This window comes from Schistocerca americana, chromosome 3, assembly GCF_021461395.2.
Source record: "Schistocerca americana isolate TAMUIC-IGC-003095 chromosome 3, iqSchAmer2.1, whole genome shotgun sequence".
NCBI classification, from domain to species: Eukaryota; Metazoa; Arthropoda; class Insecta; order Orthoptera; family Acrididae; genus Schistocerca; species Schistocerca americana.
Genome location: NC_060121.1, coordinates 93,859,975 through 93,879,484, shown reverse-complemented (window position 1 = coordinate 93,879,484; position 19,510 = coordinate 93,859,975). Strand labels below are relative to the sequence as shown.

Sequence of the window (19,510 nt, the reverse complement as noted above, 5' to 3'; positions counted from 1 at the left end):
ATCCAAGAAAAATTAAGTACAAAACATTTACACTATTTTAACAAATCTTTTGTCAGCTCAAGAAGATGCCCAATAGTTATTTAATAATGAAGTCCCTGGATCAAATCTCTTGAGCAGTAAAAATTTCTTTTATATTTTTAAAATTCTATATTTACATTGACATTGAAAGTTAATTAACAAATACGGAATCATTTTGTCATAACGACTAACATCTTTTAATTTTTACGTACTAATGATACTAAAATGTGAAAATTAAAAATAAATTAAAATTTGCAGAGAAAATTCAAAGTGTCTAATGAAAAATAAAACAGTTTTTCTCTGTTTCCAGAGAATGAATAATTTTATTAATATAGCTACTTATTTCAGTTAACACTAAGGCATTTCGGATGTCTGTACCAAATTTCAATTCATTTTCAAGTGATCTTCTCTTCCGCCAGCTTCTTTGGTCATACTTTTCCAGGTCGTTTTGTCTTCCTTTCTCCACCTTCCTTCGTATTGCCATTATTACTGTTTCTCTTAGTGTAGATATACCTGCCTGCAACTTGTCTTTACCGTTATTCTTCTCATAAACGAATGTAAACTGTTCTTTTCTGCACTGTAATAAATGCTAGACGTTTCATACATTCTGTATTATATGTGACTAATGACATACTTACCGTACTGAATCTAATGTAAAATATATAGAGTGCCTGGTTAGATGTAAGAGAAGGTCTGATGGGTCTAATCTTTCCATGTTAAATAAATCTATAAAGAAACAAAGAAATAAATAAACTAAAATAATAGTTTTTATTTTTATTAAAAACTAGATTTTGCCAATGGCTCCACCCATGTACACTGATATCACTAATATTTCACATATATTTAAATTTCACATATATTTAACTTATTTCACACGTATGTCTTCGCATATTTCATATGTATCAAACAGATTATTTCCCCTGCTCTGACAAATGAATCTGAGGAGCATGTCCAGTCTTTTGCTGTTTCACACAAAGTGGCTCCAGAGTCGTTATTATAAGTAATTGCTATATTCAGCCATGTGGCATAATCTTTGGCCCAAAACACATTGACGAATTTATGAGCTCGCAGCTCTGCATAGTCTTGTGATATGGCTGATACACTAAACAACACAATTTGTACATCATACTCTTAAAATATTGCAAGTCAACTAAATACAGGAAATAAATACCAACACATTGCGGTCAAACACTTTTAAGTATCATTCCTCCTCATCCCCACCTCCACTTTTGTGGGTAATAGGGGTATCGTCCTCCCTCAGTATTTCTGCAAAGTGAGCCATGTATATATCAAATCTGATCGAAACTGTTCCAGGTGTTCCTGAGCTACGATTTTATGTCACAGATATTCACCTTGATCATCAGTTGCAGGGTGTATTGCAATGTTTAACTGCCTCAGTAATTTTTTTATACAGCAAGTGATATCTGTGTCAAGTTTGGTAGAAATATCATCAGGTTTTACAGATTGCTGATATGTCACCACAGAAAATGGGTATAAGTGTATGTTACACATCTTCTCCTAAACCAATGAATATACATCAAACAAATCATCTCAGAAAGATATCTGATGCCACCAACGTAACATACCTATCGTGCAGGACAGCCTAGATGTCAGGAATTACCAACGCTTTCTCCTTCAGCCCCACTGCCATAGGAACTAGGTGTTACTCACCCTCACTGCATTTCTTTGCAGATAATAAGTAATATATTTATCAAATTTGATTGATGTATATTCATTGGTTTAGGAGAAGATGTGTAACATACACTTATACCCATTTTCAGTGGTTCTTAATAATAATTTCATTTGATGATAGTGAGAATCCACTGAAGGATTTTGATTACAAAACTTTTTACTAAAATCTATTATTGTGGTGAAATACAATAAATTACAATTTTGTACAAATGTTGTTACAAAATTTAAGTACTATCAGCACATCCTTCAAATTATTGAACTGAGCAAATAAATAAAGTTTAAATAAATGAACAAGGAAAAAAGGAGGCAATTTCAGTGTGCATTTGCATCCCTGAGAATAATGTAGAAATGGGTTTTACCTCTCTCTCGAAGAATATTTTTTCTGTTGATGCGTTGTTTCAGCTGTTTCATATGCAAATTAGAGAAATTTGACAGCAGAAGTGTAACAATATCCACAGAACATTAGTCCTCTTCTCTAAAAGTTAACATGTAGTATTTATGTTAATGGTGTTAGATATCAGCAAATCTTGTAAAATGACACAAGTATTTTATATTTACCTACGCTCGGATATCTTCTGATGTTCAGTGTCGATTTTATCGAGTGTTTTTGAGAGAAGCGTCGCACTGTTTTAGGAAATCTGTGTCTATTCAGAGACCATCAGTCCCCATAAGTATGAGACAACTCGAAGGGTGCTGAGAAAGCAGTTTCGAAAAACCGGTATCACAGGCCACCTCAGAGCCCACGTCAGTGGGTTGAGTTTCTCCTCCACTGTGACTTTCCTCGTCAGGTCATCCCTTTCAGACTGACAATTGCGCGCTCGCTGTTGCAGCCCAGAGAGCGTGGTGGGATCGCGGCAGGGGGAGACGGGCTGGCTGCGTTTGTTGCGCACCCTGCTGCCGCCCCCTCAGCCCCCACCACCCCTGGACAACCCCTGGAGTGAGCAGAGTCCGCGGCACCCACCCCCCGTGCAGCTGCGTGCCTGCCTCTCACATCCTACACTGCAGGCGGCCAACATGCCGGCCTACTGGAAGGAAGTCTTCGCCATCATCATGTAAGTATCCTAGGTTCCACTTTACTGTATTCTAGTTTCTACACCTACACCCTGCGAGTCACTTTACGGTGCGTGTCAGAAGTACTCACATTCACGAATGGTCAGAGGAACGACTGCCGGTAGGTCTCTGTATGAATCGCGATTCATCTCATTTCCTCGTCATGGTCATTTCGTGAGACGTCCTTGGAACATACACTCTTGGAATTACAACGTTGCAACGTCCGCTTTTAAAACTTCTTTACAAAATCGACGAATAAAGCCTGTTTTAGATGCAAACTTTCTTATCGTTCCTGAAAATATCCTTCTTTAACAGTATTACATTATGTGGTGTCTGTCAAATTGGGTGTGACTTCGCTAGTAGCACTGGACATTAAAGTACCACAAGAAATTACCCTGATTAAAGATGCCATCTACGGAAAGCCAGTGAAGCTCAAAAATAAATAATATACTTACATCATCCGACTATGCACAGAAATGATTCGACACAACACAACGAAATTTCTCTTGGCATATGAAATGATCTACTGTTGTTTGTGATCTATAAACATAACGTTGTCACGGAACATGATAAAGAGATGGGAAAGCAGCTGCAGCTCAGAAACTGTCAAAGCGAACTTGCCTTTCATAATCTTAACATAACTTACTAATGCTAAGAACGACTTATTTCTGGACGTTCCTCAGGAGCAAATATGATGCTGAACGAAAAATTAATTGAATTAGCCACAGAAAAGATTAGCTTAGTTACTCCCGCATAGGCATGTGTGCATACTCTTAAAGTTGTTCACATCTACAATCTCACAAAATGTCACTTCAGTTAACTATGATACCTGGTGGCTATAATAAAAGTGCAGCTACTTACTGAAGTCCAGTGTGGGCCATAATTGTCGTATGAAGATGAAAGATGGTAGATATTCTAATACGTCACTAGAGTGGGAAGTTATGCTGAATAAAAATATTACTTCCAAATTTTGGCCTCCAGTTGCAAATATGGCACTGTGAATGCAAAAAAAGGCGCATATAAATGTTTGCATATGTAATGGATTAGGAATAGATGTTGGCAGAAAAGGTCAAGCAAGTGAGAAACGCATAATGTTGGTTTTATTATTAATTACTACTTAACACAATTTGTTCATTATGAGCACCGGCGATGTCAAGGAGATCATGCACAGCGCCAGATTTGCACCTGGTGGCCATAATCGGTATTAATGTTTTCCACCATAAATCGGTTGCTAATTATCACATTAGCATTACTACTAATACGGTAACTACAGCCCATGCTGGACATCTGCGAGTAGCTTCACTTTAATTTCAACCACCATGTTTATGAATAGTATGGATTTGAAATAACGGCATAAGATCTGAATTAACTTTCAATTATTATCATGCTTCAAGCATACACTAGTCTCCATAGACAACACTGATTAAAATTACATGAAACATGTACTGTCCTTAGCATACATATGCAAAGATCTATGTCCGTTGAAAATGTCACACAACCTATATGGTGAATGAAACACCAGCTTACCAAACCTGGTCATGAATCAGATAGAAGATATAAATATTGACTGAAAGCACATGTGACACTCTACTACTAATCCGAAAACATTGCCTAAGTGACCTCTCTGTTCCAGTATAACTCGCCAAGTCATAAACTAAAGAAACATGAGGAAGCCACACACTAGTAATACCAAAGATTGCTCGTGAGACGAAGTTAGGTAAAAACAGAATATATGAAAGATGGCCGGTTATAATGGACACCTTTCAACATTTTGCATGCCTTTGAACCAAATCTTGAAATTTATTATTCCAATGTTGTATTTTTATCTCTGAAATATGGTTCTAAAAGGATTCAACAGGTTCTTCAAGTGACGAATGTCGCTGTAGTAATACTTCTTGTACTCGTTTCTGAACCGGTATCCGTAAGCGTGGAATTTTATATCACCCTGAGCGAATTAAGCTGTCTTGGTAATTCACGTCCTCATACAACATTACTCCCAGAGTAACGAGGCTAAAATATTTTCTTGCCAATATTCGTTACTGAGCTTTAATTTCTATTTAATATTTTTAATCGCCTCATTAATGGAGGGGGCGGCCACAATTAGCTATTCATTTCCCAAATTATGTAAGTAACGTTGCATATCATTTCTCTTATCTGATACCGATTGGCAAGCAAAATCTATTATTTCCACTCTGATGGCTAAGTGGACCAATCTCGATTAACAGTTAACCGCGGTTAACTCGATATGTAGTCCTGTTCAATGCAACATTCTGGTGCATCATTATCGATCTAAGCTAAAGGAGGGAATCGACCGCGGTTATATTTAACCATGGCTCTTTCCCGGTTTCTCGACATAAGCGCGGTTTTAGAAACATACGCTATTAAGATGGCGGGGCATTTTGATGTTATGGATGGCACTGAGGAAGAATTGTTATACCTTGACCATTTAAATCGTGGCCGAAACTGTCTGCTCTGTGATGTATAGTTTTAGTCAATTGGAATGACTTTTGAAAGGGGAAACCCTTTTGAAGATTATGATGACAGGAAGTTTGAAGAGAGATTTCGTCTGCTGAAAGGAACAATGAAGTAGTTATTAACCCAAATTAATGATAGGTTATAATTTCCTGCTGATCGGAATAACTTTATTTCGCCGATAAACGGACTTTTGATTACTCTAAGGTCATCTGCAACAGGTCCATTCAACATTCTTATTGGCGACAAGAGTAATATACATCGTACAACAGCACAACAAATTAACGGTGATGCATCAGATATCGTAGCATCAGTGTCTCCCCACCTTATAAAATTTCCTACAAGAGATGAAGTCTGCTCTGTGATGTACAGATTTAGTCAATTTGACCGATTTCCTTGGATTGTACCCATATAAGATTCAGTCTCCTGGAGGACTTAATGCAGAACTTTTCCGCAATAGGATATCATATTTTTCCTTTAATTGTGAAATCATTACTGATCACAATTTGTTAATAAGAGATACTGTCGATCGGTGGTCGGGCTCTATGCACGACAGTATCATATTTTTCAACTGCACTCCCAGAGCTCAATTTGGAAACGGAGAAGTACCAAAGGTCTCTTATTGGGAGATGGTGGTTATGCATATATATCATAGTCGTTAACTCCACTTTCAAATCCGCTAAAAGCCTACAGCAAAGAAGTAACTCCCCACCGATTATCTGTGCAATTTCAGGTTTACTAACATCTTTGCGTCGCCAGGGCACGTTCCGTTGCAATGTACAGAGTTTACAGTAGTCAAATGCATGGTTTGCTGGCGACGGTTTGTTGACGAGCGATTAACGTTGGTACACTGCAAAAACATTTTAAACACGATTTACTTTTAACCATGATCGCCGGGCCTCGGTTAACAAGCTTTTTGACTGCGGTTGGTGCGCTAGGTCATGAATCTTTCACGTACTGGCATCTGGTATCCATCATATACCACACAATAATCTACAGTAGTACCAGACCTAGTATAGCTAACTGATCGCTATGAGAGGGAAACTAACAGGATGACAGCACACAAGGAACGATCACACAGGACAATAAGATGCCTGAAACTGAATCCAAGCACGAGATGGAAGTGTTGTGGTGTTGGGGAATGGATGTGTGGCATATTGTGGCGAGTTACAGAGTGGAAGTGCTTGCTGTAGCTAGAAGACCTGTGGGATTAGTGGGTCAGGTGGTGGATGCGGAGGTATCGCAAGTGCAGGTGATTATTGTTGCCAGGAGTCTCATGAATGTATTGGTGGAAGGTCAGGGTTCAGCAAACATATAATCTACATCTATATGTACATTAAATCTACAGCTACATATCTGCATGATTCACAGTGGAGGGTACCTTGTACTACTACTGCCCATTCCTTTTCCCATTCCACTTGCATATCAGTGAAGGAAAACTGGCTGTCCATATGCTCTTTACAGGCCTGAGTTTCTCTTATTCTGTTTTTGCAGTCCTGAGGCAAATGTACTTTTCCAGCAGTAGAATAGTTCTGGAGTCAGTTACAGATGCTAGTTCTCTAAATTTTCTTGGAAGTGTTTCACGAAAAGAACACAGCCTTTCCTCCAGAGATTTCGTTTAAGTTGATGAAGCATCTCAATAATATTCAAAAGTTTATCTAACATGCAATTAAGAAATCTAGGAGGACACCTCTGAATAGCTTCGATATCTTGCTATAATCTGCTGGACGGGGATCCCAAACACTCTTGCAGTGCTCAAGAATGGGTCGCACTCTTGTTCTACATGTGGTCCCCTTTGCAAATGATTTAAAATTTTTTAAACTTCTCCCAATAGACACAACTCGAACATCCTCTTCCCTACTACCAAACTTACTTGGTCGTTTCATTTAATATCACCTTGCAATGTTGCATCTACGTAGTTAATTGACGTGACTGTGTCAAGCACCGTACCACTATATTTGGACGTTATAGTATTGCTTTTCCTATATGTGTGCATTAACTGACATTTTTCTACACTACTTAATCTAATTTAAACTAACTTACACTATGGACAACACACACACACACACACACACACACACACACACACACACATACACACATACATACATCCATTCCCGAGGGAGAACTCGAGCTTCCAACTGGGGGATCTGGGCAAACCGTGGCAAGGCGCCTTAGACCACACGGCTGCCCCATTCCGCTGGCGGTTCTGGGAAGTTTGTAAAATTTACTACTAATACTTGCTATGCGAACACCAGGTTTGAAGCTTCCAACGTTTAAATTATTTGTTGTTCATCATACTTGAGAATCACCCATTCTTTTTATTCTTGTACCTCAAATTACAGTTGGGAAACTGAAAGTAAATAGTATGCTAGGCAGGCAAGACAGTGAGGGATGACAGAAAATAGGCTTTCAGAACTGAAATAATATTCTAACCATACTGTGGGTGTCAACTACTGGATATTAAAACAGCGTCTTAACGCCAGAAGCTGACAGTGTGTTTGTGCAGTGGGTGTCTGCAACTGGTTTTTAAAACAGTGTACAAGCACCAGTGGCTGATACTGTGTTTGTGCATCCGGTGCCATCTATTGCACCTTAAAACAGTATTGCAACAACAGTAGCCAATAGTATGTATGTACAATGGTTCTAGGCATTTACGTCTGGAACCACGCGACCGCTATGGTCACAGGTTCGAATCCTGAATTGGGCATGGATGTGTGTGATGTCCTTAGGTTGGTTAGTTTTAAGTAATTCTAAGTTCTAGGGGACTGATGATCTCAGATGTTAAGTCCCATAGTGCTCAGAGCCATTTGAACCATTTTGATGTCAGCTACTAGATCTTCACGCTGCATCATGGCACTGCTAGTTGACAATGGATATGCGCAGTGGGTGTCAGTTACTGAATTCAAAGTCTGTATTGTTTGTTGTAGTGGGTATTAGCTATAGGATCGCAAAATTACATTGCAAACAGAAACTGAAAATGTGTATGTGCAGTATGTATAGTGGGGCAGTGATGGTTGGTTGATGTATGGTGACTACCCTGGATGCTATGGTCAACTGACAAGGTAATGTCCTTTACTCCTCATACTTTAGGGTGTGACAATGATTGTTGGGGTGACTACCATTACCCCAAAAAATGCGTGTGAAATCTTATGGGACTTAACTGCTAAGGTCATCAGTCCCTAAGCTTAAACACTCCTTAAACTAAATTATCCTAAGGTCCTAAGGACAAACTCACACACCCATACCCGCGGGAGGACTCGAACTTCCGCCGGGAGCATTACCCCAAACAAGTGTAGTTGAATATGTACCGTAACTTCTCAGTGTGTGTCAGCTACCAGATCTTAAAACAGTACAGCTATCCCAGAAACTGACACTGTGTGACAGTGGATGTCAGCTATTGGATCTTAAAACTGAATTGTAACACCATTAGCTGATGTTGTTGTGCCATAAGCCGAAGTACTGTAACATCAGAAACTGACAGTGTTTGTGCCATAAATTAGCGGTGGGTATCAGCTGTTGGCTTCCCTCATTTTATATTTAGTTGCAGATAAAGATCATCTTAAATTGTAACAAATGGCTCCATGCATCATCATGTTACAGTGTGGTGTAACTATCTTGATGTGTATGGCAATGTTGTTGTGATAAAGGGATGGATGTATTAGTTTGTTAAAATCCCTGCTATAACAAAGGCAGTTTACGTATTAGTTCAACAATAGTTATGCATGGGGTAGTTTTGTTGCAGTGTTGCTGTAATGTAATTCGTTACAAGTTTTGCAGTAACACAGCGATGTATGGGCCACTTTTTTACAGTTTTACTATAGCATGTCAATGTATGAGCCTATTTGTAAAGATATTGTGCGTTTTTATCTGTAACTGAATGTAAAATAAACGAAGTTCAATAACTGACATATCTTGCTTCGTTATGGCACATAAACTTTTCAGCCTCTAGTATTACAGTAGTATTTGGGATCCACTAGCTGGCATCCACTGTCAGCTTATGAGACACACACTGCCAGTTTTTGGTGTTACAATACTATTTTAAGATCCAGTAGCTGCCATCTACTACCAAGATGCGATATATACACTCCTGGAAATTGAAATAAGAACACCGTGAATTCATTGTCCCAGGAAGGGGAAACTTTATGACACATTCCTGGGGTCAGATACATCACATGATCACACTGACAGAACCACAGGCACATAGACACAGGCAACAGAGCATGCACAATGTCGGCACTAGTACAGTGTATATCCACCTTTCGCAGCAATGCAGGCTGCTATTCTCCCATGGAGACGATCGTAGAGATGCTGGATGTAGTCCTGTGGAACGGCTTGCCATGCCATTTCCACCTGGCGCCTCAGTTGGACCAGCGTTCGTGCTGGACGTGCAGACCGCGTGAGACGACGCTTCATCCAGTCCCAAACATGCTCAATGGGGGACAGATCCGGAGATCTTGCTGGCCAGGGTAGTTGACTTACACCTTCTAGAGCACGTTGGGTGGCACGGGATACATGCGGACGTGCATTGCCCTGTTGGAACAGCAAGTTCCGTTGCCGGTCTAGGAATGGTAGAACGATGGGTTCGATGACGGTTGGGACGTACCGTGCACTATTCAGTGTCCCCTCGACGATCACCAGTGGTGTACGGCCAGTGTAGGAGATCGCTCCCCACGCCATGATGCCGGGTGTTGGCCCTGTGTGCCTCGGTCGTATGCAGTCCTGATTGTGGCGCTCACCTGTACGGCGCCAAACACGCATACGACCATCATTGGCACCAAGGCAGAAGCGACTCTCATCGCTGAAGACGACACGTCTCCATTCGTCCCTCCATTCACGCCTGTCGCGACACCACTGGAGGCGGGCTGCACGATGTTGGGGCGTGAGCGGAAGACGGCCTAACGGTGTGCGGAACCGTAGCCCAGCTTCATGGAGACGGTTGCGAATGGTCCTCGCCGATACCCCAGGAGCAACAGTGTCCCTAATTTGCTGGGAAGTGGCGGTGCGGTCCCCTACGGCACTGCGTAGGATCCTACGGTCTTGGCGTGCATCCGTGCGTCGCTGCGGTCCGGTCCCAGGTCGACGGGCACGTGCACCTTCCGCCGACCACTGGCGACAACATCGATGTACTGTGGAGACCTCACGCCCCACGTGTTGAGCAATTCGGCGGTACGTCCACCCGGCCTCCCGCATGCCCACTATACGCCCTCGCTCAAAGTCCGTCAACTGCACATACGGTTCACGTCCACGCTGTCGCGGCATGCTACCAGTGTTAAAGACTGCGATGGAGCTCCGTATGCGACGGCAAACTGGCTGACACTGACGGCGGCGGTGCACAAATGCTGCGCAGCTAGCGCCATTCGACGGCCAACACCGCGGTTCCTGGTGTGTCCGCTGTGCCGTGCGTGTGATCATTGCTTGTACAGCCCTCTCGCAGTGTCCGGAGCAAGTATGGTGGGTCTGACACACCGGTGTCAATGTGTTCTTTTTTCCATTTCCAGGAGTGTATGTAATCACCATGTGTTTGGGATAATGATAGCCACCCTGTAAACCAAACTATAATGCCCCACCCAATAGTATTGCCCCTCAATAACAAATACGGCACATGAAGTGTCAGCTTCTGGTGCTACAAAACATTTTCATACCCCAGTACCTGACACCCACTGCAAGTACACACTGTCAGGTTCTCATATAAAAGTAGTATTTGAGATCCAGCAGCTGTCATCCACTTCATGTGCAGCTGTTGGTGTTACAAAATATTTCAAAGACCCTGTATCTGACACCTTCTGCACAAGATATTGTCGGCTACTGATATGGCAATACCGTTTTAAGATCCAGTAGCTGACACCCACAGCACTAAAAAAGTGCTGCCTATTTCAGTTGCGATGTAGATTAAAGGTCCATCAGCTGAGGTCCATAGCTACTGCTACTGCAATTATAATACTTTTTTTTTTTAAGACCCATTACCTGGCACCATCTGTGACATACTTATTGTCAGATTCTGATGTTAGAAAACTGTTTTAATAGACAGTAGTTGACACCTACTGCAAGAAAAAGAACACTACTTCAGTTCTAAATGACTATTTCTTTGTGTCACCTATCATTGCTTACCACATTATTTTGCATCAGTTTTACAACTGTAACTCGACATGGGGAAAGGGAAGGAACGAAGATTCTCAAGTAGGAAGACCGTCGAATGCTTTCAGCTTTGGAAGATGTAAAAATGGTATGCTCGTTGCAAGTCCCAAAGTTGTAGAAACTTTCCAGAATAACTACGACATTTTACATTTCTGGACAGTTCTAAACAAATGGCACCCTCCTGTATACTGGATGAAGAATGTGGAGCTCAGTTAGTTAAGCAGAACTTAGAGAGTCATAGAATAGATTCGATGTTAACAGAAGTCAACTTATAGGAGGTGTGGACAAGCTAGTTGCGGAGTTGAGACTCCATTCAAAGATGGGAAACCTGGGAAGAAGTTGCTACTGTCGTTTTTGCAGGGATCTCCAGACGTCGACAAAGAATTACGGAGACAATTATTACATCAAGTAGCTGTGGCTTATGTATTTTGACAAATTTAATGCATGGCAATATCAGACTTAGCCCATCGATTAACCTGTACTTTATATCAACAGCAAGCTATAAGCAAGCCACAATACGGACAATTTACATGTGGAAAAATTTAATTCGAGGATCCATTGCACCTTGGAGAGTTTGTAGTGATATAGAACGTTAGTCCGCGGTGAGTGTTACTTAATCAGTAAGTTTTATCAGTGATGCTATTATGTGAATCTTGTGTAATTTTTATGTAGCAGAACAGCTAAGCTATGGCAATAGTGACATATGTGTTTTGCTTTAAAAATCTCGTACATTTTGAAAAATAGAATTTTTTGACACTCAGTTAACTGTAGTTACATGTGTGAATTACGATAAGCGGACTACATGTGTTTTATACTCTAAATCTTCAGTTATTTCATAAGTAATTTTATTTTGGTGCAAAGACCATATTGTCGAGACATTTCTATATGGACACTTGATCATCACTTTCTTTGGTCATATTTCGTGTTTGCGTCCAATATTCAGTGCATCAAGATGTAATATTTGCGTACTTCAAAGTACGCACTTTAAGTGAAACAGCGAATTAAACATCTCATCAGAACATCTTCTTCTCCCAAAAATGCTACCTGATCGTTTCGTCTTGTCTTTGTGTGTGCGCCGTGTTTATATATATAGTATTTGGTGAATTATGATTTTTCTGAGGTATTCTTTACCAGCTGATTAATGAATGGAAAATAATGACAGTCTCTAATCGTTTTAGGATCCGTAAATGTCACAGCTTTCCTCGAAAGTTCATTTTTGTACATAAACACAAACATGTCAAGATCAAACGTAATACGAGTAAAAATCAATATTAGCCTGTCAATAACATCTTTCATGTTTTGTTATTATATAACATGATGCATTATCGTTTTCCCCCCCATCCCCGTCCCCTTTAAAATGGCGTTTCGTGAGGTAAAGCATTATTGAAAATATTCTGAAATCATGAGATGGTCATAGTTTTATCTTTGTATCACAAGTAACAAACACTGAAGGAGGCCTACGATAAAAACGTCAACACCACTTACCTATTCTGACAGATAATTAAATATGGAGATACCAATATAACGCTTAATAGTAAGATGTAGTGTGCTTTGTTACCTCATTATCTCCTTGCTCTGCTGCAACTGTGCACCCCCGAGGCTGTCTCATTTAGACCTAGGGTGAAGGGCCAGCTGCGTTCTTAGAATGTTATTTTAGAGGATCACACGTGTTTAATATAGTTATAAAACAATTTTGAAGTGGAAATCCTGTAAGTTACACATTTTATATATTTTGATCGCTATTTTAGACATGAAAACAACATTGTGTCAGTTGGCATAAACAAGGCGTTGCTGATGTATTTTTCACACAGATTCTAGACGTGAAAGTAATATCTATTATGCATTCTGATAATTAGTACGGGTCGCTTGGATACTTTGAAAATGACCATGGTTTCTGCAAATCTGGTGAACCTTAAAGTACTTATGGTAAATAACACAAATCGTTTGCACAGTTTCACATCGAAAAAGTCAGGTGTTGTGTGTGTGTGTGTGTGTGTGTGTGTGTGTGTGTGTGTGTGTGTGTTTACACGTAGTTCTTTGATGGGGACTTATTTAATTTTGCCTCACACCAAGTGTGAATACCATTGGACCCGATATTTTTGATATGGCCGAGATGGTGGCTCTGGAACTGCACTGCCACTGGCTGTTTCACTTTAATCGCCTGTAAAATACTGGTTTGGGATTGGCTGTTTCTTTTTAATGGCCTCCACTGTTGCAAGAAATGAGGTGTGTGTGACCTCTTATACTTTGAAAGATATGATGTATAATTAATGATGCCGTTGATTATGGGGCGTGGCTTTTGACGTCATAGGTAGGGAACTGACGTCATAAAGTGGTCACGAATGTAAACAACGTTGGCCTGAACCCTTTTACTGTCATTCGAAGTGTCGGAACAGCATTATACCGAGACCCACGAATTTGTGACGTCATACACACGTGGCTGCTTTTGAGCACCAGCGTCGCTTCCTCACTGAGGTCTGCAGCTACAGCAGTTGCTGCTACGTCGTAAAATCCCGTTGTGTTGCTATTATTAGTGTAGCTTTGAATTTGATAGGGAACACATTACGAATACGGGAGGAGGTGGAAATGTATGTAGGTTGTAAGGTTACTGTACTCACAGCTATTCCGACTACCGGTCTGTGTATAAGAGCCTTGCGAGTAATGGCATCGACGAGTTGTGTGAATAAGTAAAACTGGAATGCTCTGCGTTTAGCGCCGCGGACGGTAGGGGCCGGTCGGCAAATTCGCTGACGAGTGGTCATAATCATTGTATCACACTGCTTTCCTTCTTCGTTAGCACTCCGTTGCAGTCTACCTGGCACGCTCTGACGCGGATGCGGGCACAACTGAAAGTTGTTGTCCAGATTGTGCGTGGGACGTGTCTTGAGTGTAATCGGTCACCTCATCAAGTACTCGTTGTTGCCTTCCACAGTATTCGTCTTTACGTATACTCCAAAGTAAGAAATCTATTGCTGTGTCATCAGGAGATCGTGTCAAGTCGATACTGATCGAGCGTAACTTCACAAAATAGTAGCCACCTGTCTGTATCATCTTTCAGCAGTCCATGTGTCAGGCGTGAAATGTACGCGCCGAAGTTCTGCTAGGGTAATTTCCTTTGGACTAAACGACGTGATATGTCCTTGAACTCTGCCGCTAACTGTCCGGTGGGCTTCACTGGAATAATCAAACAGCCAAACAGAGACTGAGTTCTTTACCGTAATGTCCTAGGATGCCCAATGTGACGTGGATCCGAAACAGAACCTTCAGTTTCTAATTTATGAATTAAATTCTAAGAAACCTTATGTATTTTTGGATTTTACTCATTATGTTCTCTCCATTCCCCTAGTGCAGTACTTACACTACCTTGGTAGGCGGACTTAACAGTAAAACTTCGTTTTTCTGTCGTTAATGTTTTGTGAGAAAATTTTATTTTTACTGTCAAGATTGTGTTAAATGGTTACTATTCATGTGTTAGCAATACATATTATTTCCTCCTTCCTACAATTGTATCGCCGTACGTAGTACGAACCAAGATACGTACTTTCTCTAAGCGTGTTGTTGCAGTGAAAAAACAGTAACAATAAATGGTTCTTATTAATCGGAATCTTTGTGTAAAAAATTACATCAGTTTCTGTATTCACACAGTATCTCGTTTTAGGACGAAAGAGAAGAAGTATATCTTCCCAACGACAAGCAACGAACGTGTAACGGACAGGACGAGACAGGATGTTACAATATCTTGCGTCTTTGAACTGAACTACCTTACTAAACAGTGAGAACGAATTTATGAATAGAAATCTCTAAGCTGATAACTTATAACTCAGGTTATTTTTGTGGCCTTTCACTCCTGCCTACAATGCCCTGCTTCCTGTTATTAGGGAATTTTTAGATTTATCTGTGCATCTTTATGGAATTCCTTTTTTCATTAAAAAAATAGCTCTAAGCACTATGGGACTTAACTTCTGAAGTCATCAGTTCCCTAGAACTTAGAACTACTTAAACCTAACTAACCTAAGGACATCACACGCATCCATGCCCGAGGCAGGATTCGAACCTGCGACCGTAGCGGTCGCGCGGTTCCAGACTGTAGCGCCTAGAACTGCTCGGCCACTCCAGCTGGCTTTTCATTCAAATGCACTATAAATCTTTTGTAGAAAATGTTACCAGTGATGATACAGTCGACGACTTTTTATCTTACCTGTGTTTTACTTTCAAAGGGCAGCCATACCACATCGGCTGGCAGGCAGAGTGTCGTCTCCAGATGGATCAGCAGATGACCAGCCACGAGGGCAACAGCCACCTACCGGACTTTCATCTTCTGGTCTGTCGCCATCATTATTCCACCACCGGGCTAGGAGGTCGTTAGATGACAGGCCCAGATCACCTGTCTCCAAATACAAGCGCAGTGAATATTCAGTACCGACACAGGTATTGCTCCACGTGGAAGTGTATAATAATTACCAGTTACCGCCCCCCAGTCAAGTCATAGTTGACAACATACCCGTGAAAGTCACTCAGCTTCCACCCAATTGGCCATTTCATCCAGGCGCATCACTACCACCGAGATATGTGTGGACAGAAAATATTTGGGAAGAGGTCCTTTATGAAAACGGCAAATGGGATGCAATTACCCCTAGACGACCACCAAACCCACCCTCACACACTCAGAAAAGACCCCAGCCACTGTACGTCTTTGTCGATGATGTATGGCTACTCCTAACTTCAGTTGATATATTATGGGATGGCAAAGTTAACTCGTTCCATCCCCCTCAAAAGTTACTCCAATATCAACCAAATTCGTCACCTACGTATGTATGGATAGAAAATAAATGGGTTCAAATTGTTAACATAAATAATCAATGGATTGCGACTGCACCAGCCCAGGTTAATAATAAACCACTAGGTTCTGAAAATAAGGAACAGATTGTGTTTGTTTGGGACACTAAGAATTGGGTCTTGTGTAAGTTATCCGATCTCTTTCCAATTACCAACAGACCTCCACAACATCAAAGTGATCATCGCCAGAAACCAGGAGGTCCAGAATCAGGAAACAAGCGCCCTCTTGATGGTTCACATAATCAAAGTTCGTATACTGGGAAACAAGGAGAACAGACAGAAAATCATCGTATACAACCATTTCCACCTCCTCATGTTTCACAATCTCAAAAGGGGGCTCCATCAGGAATTCCAGTTTCTGGAAATAGCTGCCGTATTAATGGATCAAATAATAAAGGGCAGAAATCACCTCCTGGGGAAGGTGGAAAACAGCCAAAATTGGCGTTCCCCGTTCCCTTTGGCTCATATAGTAAGAAGCCTGTACATAACACAGTAAAACAGTTAGAGGAGACTCTATCAGCAGGTCCATATTCTGGAAACAACTGCCCTTCCGATGGATCATATAATCAAAGCCATCTACCACCTCCTGGAAAAGGAGGAAAACACAAAGAGAAACATCCTGACAGACTAACAAACGCGAATTCTGGAAATAACTTCCCAAAATTTACCTTCCCACCTCCCTTTGGCTCATACAATCTAAAACCAGTAAATAAACCTCTAAGACCAGTAGTGAAGACTCCAACAGGAGTTCAAAATTCTATAAATATGAACCCTTCTGACGGATCACGTAATCACAGACAAATATTGCCTCCTGGGAATCAAGGAGAGCAGAGAAAAAACCATCGAATACATCCATTTCCACCTCCTCATGGTTCACTATCCCAAAAGGGGACTCCACCAGGAGGTCCAAATCGTGCAAATAGCTGCCGTTGCAATGGATCAAATAATAAAGGGCAAAAATCACCTACTGGGAGAGGAGAAAAACAGCCAAAGAAAGGGCGTAAATCACTTCCTTGGAAAGGAGGAAAACAAACAGTAAAACATCCTTTGCCACTTCTCAATGAGTCACATAATCAAAAGAGAAAGCCACAAGGGGATCAAAAACATAAGGGATCGCAAAAGCTGTCTACTGGAAATAACTTTCGAGAACTAAATTTCGGAAAACCTTTCGGTTCATATGAAATATAGCCTGCAATCTAAGCTAACTGCAAGAAGTACAAATATCACCATGACCTCCTCCTACTCCTGCCCCACTATCACCAACACCTTCACCATCGAAAGCATAAGTATACCAAAACCAAAACAACCGCTACCAAAACCGTAACTAAAATCCCCTCTGTCAAAGCCAAAAGCAAAATCAAAACCGACACAGCCACCAAAAAGGAAGGACCATGGTATTGTATATTAGTATTGGACTGTTACAAATCTATGGAACACAGGGTCGTAAGGCTATTTTGCTTGTTTACACGCTAGATACTAACTTTGTTGCCTTTAATAAGCTGTAAGGCACCTAATATTTTTAGCTCAAGCAGTTGGTTCATACTTTGCAGTGAAAGTGTGACAGATTATGTATCTGTTTAATATTTTCACAGAAACTGTTAGTTCATAAATCACTTTCAACACAACATTTATAATTGCAGTATTGTGTAAATTAAAAGTAGCTGAATATGAAAGTCATCATCCCCACAGACCAGGAGGTTCAACTTCTGGAAATAAGCACCCATCTGATTGATCACATAATAAAGGGCGCATATCGCCTTCTGAGAAAAGAGGAAAACAGACAGGGAAACATCCATTTCCATCTCCTTATGGTTCACAACCTCAAAAGGGTTCTCCACTAGGAGGTCCAAATTCTGAAAATAGCTGCCGTTTCATCTTCTGGGAAAGGAGGAAAACAGCCAAAATTTACGCTCTCACCTCCCTTTGGCTCATATAACGTGAACCCTGTACGTAACCCATTAAGCCCACTAGAGGAGAGTCCAGCAGGAAGTCCATATTCTGGAAATACCTGCCCTTACGATGGATCACAAAATGAGGGCATAAATCACTCCCTGCGAAAGGAGAAGAATACAAAGGGAAACATCTTGGAAGACTAACATATGCGAATTCTGGAAGTAACATCCCAAAATTTACGTTCCCGTCCCCCTCTGGCTTATATGATGTGCAACCTGTACGTAAACCACTAAGACCACTAAAACCAGCACTGCCACCACCACTACCACCACCACCACCACCACCACCACTATCACTAAAACGAAAAGGAAAACCGATACCACCTAAAGCACCACCACCCAAAACTAAAACCACCATCACCAAAACTACCACAAGAAAGGAAACCATGCAGTTTCAAAAAGTTACTAGGATTTGCATAAGATGTACACATATGTATAACAGTCTCAGACAGTTCCTTGTACTGTTTCTTTCTATGGAACTCTTCCAAACCAATTAAAGACATTATGCTGAACCGCCAGATACCTTTCTTGCTCTCCAGATGTTTCCCTTGCTGCTTGTAATTAGTTACCAAACATTCAATATCTTCACTTTAGCCATTATGGTACATGTAGTTGCAACATGGTGTGAGATTCTCTAGCTATTATTTTAATTTATTGACAAATAACAGTAATAGCAGTCTTGAGTGAACTAAAGATACATTGTATTAGATAAATGGAAACGTCAATACTGGTTGTATTATATGTCTAAATGTGTTATAGTTGCACAATGGATAGTATTCATTGTTTACCAATACTTATTTCGCTTTATTCAGGCAGTGTAAAATGTGAACCAATGGTATACCACAACAAAACTGTGAAAAAACTGAATAATACCTAATATGCAATTTATTAAGTAGTAAATGAGCTACTACAAAAAATTAACAGAGACTGAAAGTCAATATTCAGTAATATCAGTTATACCTTACTCTGAAAACATTAATGAGGATAATGACTAATTTTAAGACTGTTGATAAAGCAGAAAAGAAAAATAATTCATTTTATTTTAAAACATAGCCAATAATTATTTAACAAAAATAATTAGAGACACTTTGTGTTATTCCATCACTGTTGCTTTATTGGTTGCTGCATACTGTGCCTACTTCAAAAAGTTCAACACTTAAGTTATAAAGTGCCTCAGAAAGAATATACCATATCTATAAATGAAGACTGCTGTAAAATGGAGTTACGTACAAGACTATAAGAATGCTTATCTCTGAATCTGTACCAAGCTGTTTTTTCTCTTTTGGGTGTAACATATACCCTATGACAGCAGTGATAACAGGAAATGTATAGCAGACACTCAAAATAAATTA

The 19,510-nt window shown here is 40.6% G+C and overlaps 1 protein-coding gene across 1 annotated transcript in view; it reads left to right on the top strand.

Moving 5' to 3' along the window:
• The window catches only part of LOC124605892 (basic salivary proline-rich protein 1-like), a 44,369-nt gene extending 26,431 nt beyond the window's left edge, over window positions 1-17,938 (top strand). The window contains exons 3-5 of the mRNA XM_047137840.1: window positions 2,541-2,762; window positions 16,365-17,206; window positions 17,847-17,938. Of these exons, the coding sequence (XP_046993796.1) occupies window positions 2,541-2,762; window positions 16,365-17,206; window positions 17,847-17,938 (1,156 nt within the window). The remainder of the gene's footprint in view (window positions 1-2,540; window positions 2,763-16,364; window positions 17,207-17,846) is intronic.
• The last annotated feature ends 1,572 nt before the right edge of the window (window positions 17,939-19,510 follow it).